Source organism: Pinus tabuliformis, chromosome 4_1, assembly GCF_031772625.1.
Source record: "Pinus tabuliformis cultivar Carrire ecotype Pingquan chromosome 4_1, CPIR1, whole genome shotgun sequence".
In the NCBI taxonomy this organism is placed as follows: domain Eukaryota; kingdom Viridiplantae; phylum Streptophyta; class Pinopsida; order Pinales; family Pinaceae; genus Pinus; species Pinus tabuliformis.
This window is the reverse complement of record NC_142303.1, coordinates 598,760,239-598,770,012: the sequence shown is the minus strand read 5'-3', so window position 1 is coordinate 598,770,012 and position 9,774 is coordinate 598,760,239. Positions and strand designations below refer to the sequence as shown.

General features: G+C 37.8%; 1 protein-coding gene across 1 annotated transcript; it reads left to right on the top strand.

The window, feature by feature from the left end:
• Nucleotides 1-1,658: 1,658 nt before the first annotated feature.
• LOC149177411 (protein NRT1/ PTR FAMILY 5.10-like) lies at nucleotides 1,659-6,016 on the top strand. Its single transcript, XM_089420122.1, has 5 exons — nucleotides 1,659-2,456; nucleotides 2,510-2,847; nucleotides 2,942-3,159; nucleotides 3,771-4,288; nucleotides 4,698-6,016. Exons 3-5 carry the CDS (start codon nucleotides 3,073-3,075, stop codon nucleotides 5,578-5,580), a joined length of 1,488 nt encoding a protein of 495 aa, XP_089276248.1. The 5' UTR covers nucleotides 1,659-2,456; nucleotides 2,510-2,847; nucleotides 2,942-3,072; the 3' UTR covers nucleotides 5,581-6,016.
• Nucleotides 6,017-9,774: the final 3,758 nt, after the last annotated feature.

Below are 9,774 nucleotides of genomic sequence, written 5' to 3'. Positions count from 1 at the left end.
ATCAGATAAATGTACTATGACTTTACCTTTTTATCCCTATCACCCCGAGCTTCATTGATTTCTCTTTTTATATGAACATGCCACTTTTACAAGCGGTGGCTTTGCTTTTATGCCATTAAATAAATTTATGCTTTTGTCTTTGGGTTCAGGGTCCCAATTTGAAGTTGTCATTGCTTCTTTATTTTTATTTTTTGAGTTTTTGAATTTATTATTATAAAATATAAAATTATTTTTTATGTAAATAAAACAAAAAAAATAATTGTAAAATTTGAAATGAAAATTATTTATGAATTTTTAATTAAAAGGTTTTTTTATAAAATTTTTATTAATCATTTTCTATGTACCCTAATATATTAAAAATACAAATAATGTTAACAAATTTTCTCCTTGTCATAATAATCCTAAAAAAGAAATATTATTAATATTATACATTAAGATCTTTTTGTTATGGAACCTATTTATTCATGTATCATTTATATATTGAAATTATATCTTAGTAAGATGTATTATAGAAGCTTTCTTTTTGAGAACAATTTCAATTAGAATAAAATCTCTATCATATGAGGTTTGGATTTACAAATGGTGCCTATGAATCCTCTATGGCTCCACTTGTAGATCTTATTTCCTACTCCACTTGATTGTATTTATTACGTACATGGCTTGCTTGCATTTACTATTTGATATTCTTGCTTGCATTTATGAGTATTACAGGTGTGTCTTCTTTATACCTACTTAATATGAAGACACTACAATAAACACTAGATATTGAAATTGATTCAATGCAGATATGATACTTTATTTTAAAAAATTCAATGCTAAATAATTAGTATTCTTTCATTTTTGCTAACAAAAATAATATTATATAGTTTTTGTTGTTTTTTAAATTTGAGATTACAATAATATTCATAAAATAATATTATATTTTGATTTTCTTTCAAAATCTATTGTACTTTTTGAAAGATTGAGTAAATAACATTTTCATTGTAAATAATAATATTGATGATATGAAAAGAAAATTGCCAGTCTTAAATTCTATCATTATGATTTATATATAAATCATAATTCAATTGAATTCATTTCTAACATTTCTATTCAATTTAATACTTCATTTCTAACCTTTCTATTCAATTTAATACTTCCCCCGGAGCAGGGTTGAAATTTCAAAAGAGACCCACCGGTCAATTCTATCTATATAATTTATATATAAATTATAAGTAAATGATTCAATTGAATTCATTTCTAATCTTTCTATTCAAATTTAATCCCTCCCCGGGAGCAGGGTTGGAATTTCAAAACAGACCCACCTATCAAATTTGACGTTTTTCACACCTCTCTTGCTAGTTTTCACAATTTCAACAAAAAAACTTTGACGGTCTTGTAAAATTTTAAACTGTATTTAACAAACAAATCACCTTGTAACGGAGAATTTACCCGTCAAATTTCAACCCTATCCAGGGATATAAGATTATAAGATTTTCTAAGTCCAGTTTTTGCTTTTCATATGAATATATCATTTTTACAATCAGTAGTGCTGCTTTTCTGTACCCTTCTATTTAATGATAAATTATGTTTTGTTTCCATGTTCATAAGTAGAATTACTGCACATGGATTCCAAACCCCAAAAGTCAGGTCCAATTTTCCCTTTACAATTAAGTCACCAACCAACCATACTACATTTTTGTTTTGGGATCTTACCTGCCAGCTCATTCCTCATTCAAGATGTCAGGTTTTTCATAGTGTTTTTGACGAAGCCAAATACAAGTTGTCAGTTTTTTCAGTGTCTAGAGTCTAAAGATTCGAAGCCCCACAAGTGCGAACGTAGATTGGGAGGCGAACCGATACAGTGAAGGAATCAGAAAAAGTGTAGTATCCATTCATGCAAAAGCCTCCTAGGCCCATAAACCAGGGGCCAGCCAGAATGGATGATTCGAGGATTCTATCTTTTCTCAGCGCAGACAAATTCTTTAAAACAAAAACTGGTGGACAGTAGGATAAATAAGAAATAAGATTCATCACGAAGAAATGGCTTCCAACCCTGGGAGATCCACTTATGGAGCTTAGTGGCCAAAGACCGTTGAAATCGCCAGTAAACATTCTAGAATACCGCGTGGTGCAGAGCTTCCTAGCCAAGATGAAGCTGCCTGTTCAATTACAGATTCAAGAGTATCCATCTGAGACGAGGCGCTCTGAAACACTCCCACCTTTTAAAGATTTATTCAAGCCATTAGAGGCCTCTGCACCAGCAATAAGAACCCTTTTCGGGAAGAAAGACGAACTTAAAAAAAGGAGGCCTCGAGCAGCATAACCTGTAACCAAGCTGAGGAAAGAGATCCGAGACACACAGGACGAACCCGAAGGCTAGGGTTGCAGAAAGCTTCACGGAAAAGCAGAGCCGGTGATTATAACAGCCCGGGACGCTTACTTGGAAAGTTTGCGAAAGTAAATGTAAGGATAAGGTTTAGGGTGAGCTTACTTGGGAAACCCGTGAAAAAGTAAATGTAAGGATAAGGTTTAGGGTGAGCTTACTTGGGAAACCCGTGAAAGTAAATGTAAATTCTAAGGTTTCATTTATGGTTGTTTACCTTGTAGCCATCTGTTGGATGTAGCACTATTCACCTATGGGTTGACTGGAACATCATACCTATAAAATGAGGAGTAACTTAAAAAGTCAACGTGAGTGCCCTTAAAACGACCTTCTCGCCATTATTATTACAAAGAATTATTCAATGGAAGACCATCATCCATCATCATCCAGTGGTTTTGTAGGAGACGGATCAGTGGATCTCCATGGACGCTCTGTTAGCAAAGATCATACTGGATGATGGAAAGCATCACTTCTTATCATTGGTATGAATTCAATTATCTCTCACACATTCAACTCTTAAATGGTGTAACATCTTTTGTGTTTGATGATCATATTTTATCATCATTTTCTTCACAGGAGTGGAGATAGCAGAGAGGTTTGCCTTTACAGGCATACATTCAAACTTGGTGACTTACCTCACAGATGTTTTGAGTGAGAGTACTGCTACTGCTGCAAAGAATGTGAATGACTGGTCAGGAGTGGCGTCCATGCTTCCTTTCCTGGGGGCTTTTGTTGCAGATTCATATTTGGGTCGTTATTGGACTATTGTCGTCTCATCTGTCATATATTTGATGGTTAGTATTTTATTTTTCCTTTTCCTTTTTTTCCAAGTCATCTCAGAAGCATACCCCAAGCAGATACAATACAACAAGTGGACTGCGTTGGGCTTAGGTGCCAATTGTGACAAATCGCTGTTCCATGAAAACCATCAAGGATTTACACCGAACTTTATTCCTTTGAAACTCATGCCATACGGCTAGGGCAGACCCCACAAAAATGGGACACTCTTGGACAGTTAAACAGTCAGTAAAGTTTACACCTCATATTACTGGCACAAGACCTTACCTGATTGCGTCAGGACTTATTAAGGCAGGACCAGCCCATTAAAGGCATCGAGAACCTTACTCTCCAAGAATCTACCTTGAAGTACAAACCCTTTGTAGGGTTGATCAGGATTTACCGGCATGACCCTAGCATTAAACAATGGATAATTCTGTATCTGTATAATTAGTTTCCCAGTGGATTCATGCAAATTTTGATGGACGCAGGAAGATTTTGCTATATTTGGGTGAATTGAACCCCTATTTAAAAGGACAGTAGGGTTTGAAAATAATTGTTCTTTTTCTGCCTTAATCTTGTGCATGGAATCTGACTAATAAACACTACATGAGATGGATTGTTACAGGGATTTATTTTGGTCACTTTGTCCGCCTCTTTGACGACTCTGAAGCAGGTTGGGATTTTCTTCTTCTCAATCTATTTGGTTGCTTTGGGGCAAGGAGGCTTCAAACCCTGTTTACAAGCATTTGGTGCCGATCAGTTTGATGAGGATGACCCGGAAGAGAATAAGTATAAGAGTTCATTCTTTAACTGGTGGTATTTTGGTATTTGCATTGGTACTCTTACGGGATTCACTGTACTCACGTATATTCAGGACGATATCGGATGGGGCCTAGGATTTGGCATTCCTGCTGTGACTATGGCAATAGCACTGTTTATCTTCTTGTGTGGGACAAGATTTTACCGGCATAAACTGCCTGGTGGTAGTCCTCTTACTCGAATTGTTCATGTCTTTGTTGCAACATTTTATAAGTGGAACGTTTCCACTTCTTATCAGGAAGAAAATAACGTAGCTCGCATTGAAGAAAGAGAAGTTTTGATTTTTGGGCCAAGAAGACCGCAATTGCGTACTAATCAGTTTAGGTAATTCCTCTCTTGTCTTGCTCAGTTTACATCTGGTTATATTGCATTTATTAGTACAAACCTACAGGAAATAATTGCCACAAAAATTGTTTGACATTGCTAAAAGTGGCCAATGCCATGACTCCAATTTATTGGAGTCACAGTGGTTTTGCCATTTGACATGGAAAACATTGAAACTCTTGGTAATTTAAATAATCTTCTTGTACGAAGAGGACTGGCAATTTATTTTAAGGATAGAGTATAGGATATGGCGACTTCCCGACCACGTGTAAGGTATAGTGTATCCTTAAGTCATTTCTATTTTATTTCAGTCTTATTGTTGTTGCTGCTTGTGGGTTGTACTCCGTTATGTTCAATTTTAGATGAACTAAGATATTTGTGATGGATATCCTCATTCTTCATTTTCCAGGTTTCTCGACAAAGCTACAGTTGATGATGAGTTGGACCATGAGTGCAAAATAACCTTCAATTGGCGACTATGCACAGTCCAAGAGGTTGAAGAGGTGAAAGATGTTCTTGGGTTGTTACCAATTTGGATGGGATGTTTAATGTATGGGGTTGTCTTTGCACAATCTTCAACATTTTTCACAAAACAGGGGAGCACAATGGATAGAAAGATTGGAACACATTTTGAGATCCCTGCTGCTAGCTTACAATGTTTTACTAGCCTATCTATTCTCCTACTGGTGCCTGTCTATGACCGCATCTTTGTTCCAATTGCAAGGCACTTGACAGGGAATGAACGGGGGATAACTATGCTGCAAAGGATAGGCACTGGCATGTTTTTCTCCATTATATCAATGATTGTTGCTGCATTGATAGAGATTAGAAGAATCGAGGTAGCAAAGGACAATGGACTGATAGACCTGCCCAATGCAACGATTCCCTTGAGCATTTTTCTGCTGCTTCCACAATATGTGCTATTTGGCATAGCGGATGTATTTGCAATGGTAGGAATCCAAGAGTATTTTTATGATCAGATGCCAGACACTATGAAAAGCTTAGGTATTGCTGTGTATCTGAGTGTTGTAGGAGTTTCTAGTTTCATTAGCAGCATCCTTATTTCAATTACTGAGAAGCTTAGTTGCAGAAGCAAGGGGGGTTGCTGGTTCACAAACAACCTGAACAAAGCTCATTTAGACTACTTTTATTGGCTTCTAGCCTCTCTGAGTGCAATAAATCTCTGCATTTACATGTTCTTAGCCAGCTGCTATCAGTATAAAAATCCCAAAAAATATATTTCTTATGAGGACGACTTATCATTTAGCGAAAGGCCACTTATTCATTCATGAGCATATGTTGAGATATTTAAGGGAATTGTTAAGGTTTCCCTGTTCGGGCAGAGTGCATTACTCTCAGGCAAGACAAATTGTAGAGTTAGTTACAGAACATGTTATCCTCGATTGTATGTTGAAACTGTCCCATCATAAGTGAGTGTTTGTTTGTAAATGCAGTGCATGTGTATCTTGGAGCCCTTCTTAGGATGCTTAGGTAACCCTATATAGAAATGCCGCAGTTACTTGCCTAAAGCGAATGGCCTTCACTATTTAATGAGACTGAGATTAACGGGAATTCTGTTAAAAGCTGGAGCTTTAGTTGGCATTGGAGGTTTAATCCAAAGTTAGTCGAGAATGTTCTTTAATTTACTGAGCAAGTTTGGTGTCTAGCTCACTTAAAGAACCATTCAACTTTGGCTCCACTTCTAGCGTGTACAAAAAAATGACATTGAAGAAATGAGAAATCTAAAATATATATTGTTATCAGCAAAGCTATTGTGCAAAAGAACCTAATGGTAGATGCATCATTAGTTCACATGCATTTTAAAATAATTAATGAAGGTAAAGAAGGTTAGGTTAAACTCAGAAGGCACTCTTGACATGGATACTTGCCTTGATGTCAACTGCATCCATACCCATTAGGGGTGTTTGTTATGAGAGCACCACCTTAGGTGGCTCTGATTGGGTGAGTTAAATCACATGGTTCAATAATAGCCACGAGCTTGTTTAATTTAAAGAATTACAATATATAACTCTCATTTTTCGATTTTGTCATCATGTTCATTATCTATTAGTATTTATTGTGTTATCCCTGGGTCCTTGGGCTCCATAACAAGAGTAACCTGTACTATTGCTAGGCTTCACTTGGGATGATTATGGGTTATGATTGTTAAACTTTCACTGTAACCTATATATAGCAAATGGATAAGAATTTGCAACATAAATATATTCAACATAAGGATGAAATTTAAATAATATAGCAGCCATAGCAAAGAAGCACATACAACAACCAAGATTTTTTCCTTATTGGGAACAAATTATTTTTCACCTTGTTGATTTTTTTTCTTTTATAAAGATTGTGCAAACATAGAAATGGCATTTCTTCTAAAATTATGAATGCAACCCAGAAACAACTTCACTTCTAAAATACCAGAATGTAATCCAAAGATTTCTTTGAACATTCTCTATACAAATAGAATCTGCTAGTGGCACATGATGTAAGTGGGAATATCCTAACAATTTCCCACTTGGCAGTACATTGTTTAAGGTTGAATACCCAACTTACGGCTACACCAAGTAAATTTTCTCCTATCCATTGCTTCAGTTGAAGAATGTATTTCATTACCTTAGGTCCCAACCTTAAGTATTGATACCTTACTAGACTCAATTATACCTCTTTAATATAGTAGAATTTCACCTTCATATGTTTTTTCTATGGATAAATGCAATTCCACTTTAATTGTAACAAAAAGGCATGGGTTTGTTTCAAGTCCAATATATCTACATAATTGTCACTGTTGGAGAATGTAACTGGTTTTGGTCTTCATAATTTGTACCATTATGTATTTTATGTAAAAAACAAAAGACAAGAAAAATAATTTATTATTATTTTCTAGATAAGCATGTTCTTTGTGCTTTTAGGTTTTTGAGTCAGAGAGTCAAAGTCCTATTCTGGACCTGTTAACTCTTCTATGTAACGCCGATTCTCTAAGGGTTGGAAGAAGGCTTGGTCCGTTTGATGGCATCTTCAAAGGAGCTCATAACGGTCATTTTCTCCTTTTTCCTCCATCCCGCTTATCCTCCTTCACCTCCGTTTCCTCTATTTTTCTCCTAAGCTTGGCTAAATAGCCCCTTTGCTTTTAAGCCCCGAGCGCAAAGCTCAAACCTATTGTAAAACCCTTCCATATGACTTCGCGCTCTCATAGCCCATCGCTTTTCATCTCCGTCGTTGATCTTCCTCGCTTAACGGCTCTCGTCGCCTCCGATAAAGCGACCCATTCTCTCATTCCCAACCATTTGATCATTTCCATAAAGATCTGACGGCATTCGCTCTCCCTGCGCCCGCAACTCGATCGAACGTTAGCACGCGATGAGAGCGGTTTTTCTCTCTCATCCACCGCTACGTGTCGATTGCTGAGTGGAATCACACGACTTTAGGCTTTTACCGCTTCATGCCCAAAAGCGGTGCGATCAATACCATTACCTCCTAACTAAACCGCTCCCGCTCGATAATGATCGCATAACTTCGCCTCCCGATCACTGTTCGATCTGGCCGCCTAAGATCTAACGGCCCAAATTTAACACGCTCCCACCTCAGTCGATAGCCTCCGCCAAGCCATCTCTGCCGTCCATTTCCTAGATTCGATGACCATCCTTTATGCTCATCCATATCATCCACTCGCCCATGCAGTCCACGTCCTCTGACCACTCCGTTTGCCCGAAGGAGGAAGGTGACCAACTTGCCAATACCAGTCACAGTAAATCCTCAACAACCATATTTAACAAAAGGCATGGCCAAGGGAGAAAAGGATAGAGCACGACCCTGTAACTGCATTTATCAGTTATGGAACTCCACTGGTACGAGCACTCCAACTGCCTAAGAGGACAGCACAGCACCTGAGCAAATCAAATTCACTCACTACAGCAAGCAAACATAGTCAAAGACTCCATCAGGCAGTTAAATGCAGTTGGTGGTCAATTATGACCCCTCCATACCTAAATGGCTAAGTGCCCTTGTAATGTAAAATCTATAAATACCCAGAAACAAGATGTAATCAGGGTTGATGGTTGGTGGTTGGCACTTGATGTAAGGTTCAACTTCTGGAGACTGTAGATATTTTGTCATTTGCAACGTCTCGTCTTCATTTTCAGCTAATACAAGCTTTTTTTGCTGTTAATTGCTCACTTTTCATTTTCCTCTGTTCTAAGCTGTGCTTGATATGCTGTATTCTTGATCTTTGAGGTTTAGCACTAGAGAGTTGTCATTCTATCTATGTGTTAGATTGTTGAATGTATCATTGATTAGGTTATTCAGGTTTCTTTCTATCTGGTGCAAGAGAGTTGTCATCCTATTTGTGCATTAGTAGAATAGATTTACAGGCTTCTTTACTGGTCGCAGCTGACCATCACATGGTCTTGTGCATTTGCTGGTGTGGTCAGTATTCTCCATATTCACCCAATCTCTAAACTGTGAGCATTTGGTGGTCTAAAGCCTTGTAGTTTGGGGGTATTCACGCATGTCTGGAGTGAAACAAAGTAGAAGTGGTTATCTGGCTTGAACAAGCATTAGTCCTCCCATTAACCCTGCACCAATAAAGTTGAATTTATATGTTACCAGGCATCTTCGAGCTACAACCTAGGAGAGTTTCTTGGAATCCTAACATAATTGGTGCCGTTGCCGAGGAGAGGAGATTGAGGCTCAGCTTCCCTGGGAGAATGACACAGATCCAACTTTGATGACAGACAAAGTCTGGACACATTTTTGGTTGTAATCATCTATCTGGCGACTCTACTGGAGGACCAACCTTTGGTGACTCCACATTACAGTGCTGGCTCAGTTTGTGAGACATACTCGGAGAAATTCTCAGAAATCACCAGCTGATCCAGTGCCTGACCTTGAAAAGATTGTCAAGATGAGAAAAACATCACAGAGAGGAGCATCAGGATCAGGTAAGCCTAAAAAATCTTATGTATCTCTGCAAGAAAGGCTAGTAGCTGAGCATGCTCATGTCGAAAATATAGAGTCTAGTATTATCAGTGAAGAAATATTTCTAGAGATTCATAAAGCTCCTTGTTCAATAAGTTCCCCTTTGGATATCATTCCAAAGAAAACCTTCCATACAGTACATCAATTCCTTTCTGCCCTGTCATTTAGTTCTCAGCGTTCTGTCATCCAAATTGCCATCACTCCTCCATCTACCCCAGTCATGGCAAGCCCACAAGCACCTGCTAAAATGGAAAGAATCATAGCTGCTAGATATGGACCCCTGGTCCTGTCTGTTCTTTTGAATGCCATGCCTGCAGGAGAATATCAGAAGTACATGCCTAAATTCACTGGTACAAAGGGAGTAACAACTAAAGAGCATCTCGAGTCCTTCTACAGCTATGCTGATAATCTAGATATCAGTGAAGATGATGTGTGGATGAGGTTTTTTGCCCAAAGCCTTGATGGAGAGGCTAGAAAGTGGTTCAGAGAATTGACCCTTGGGT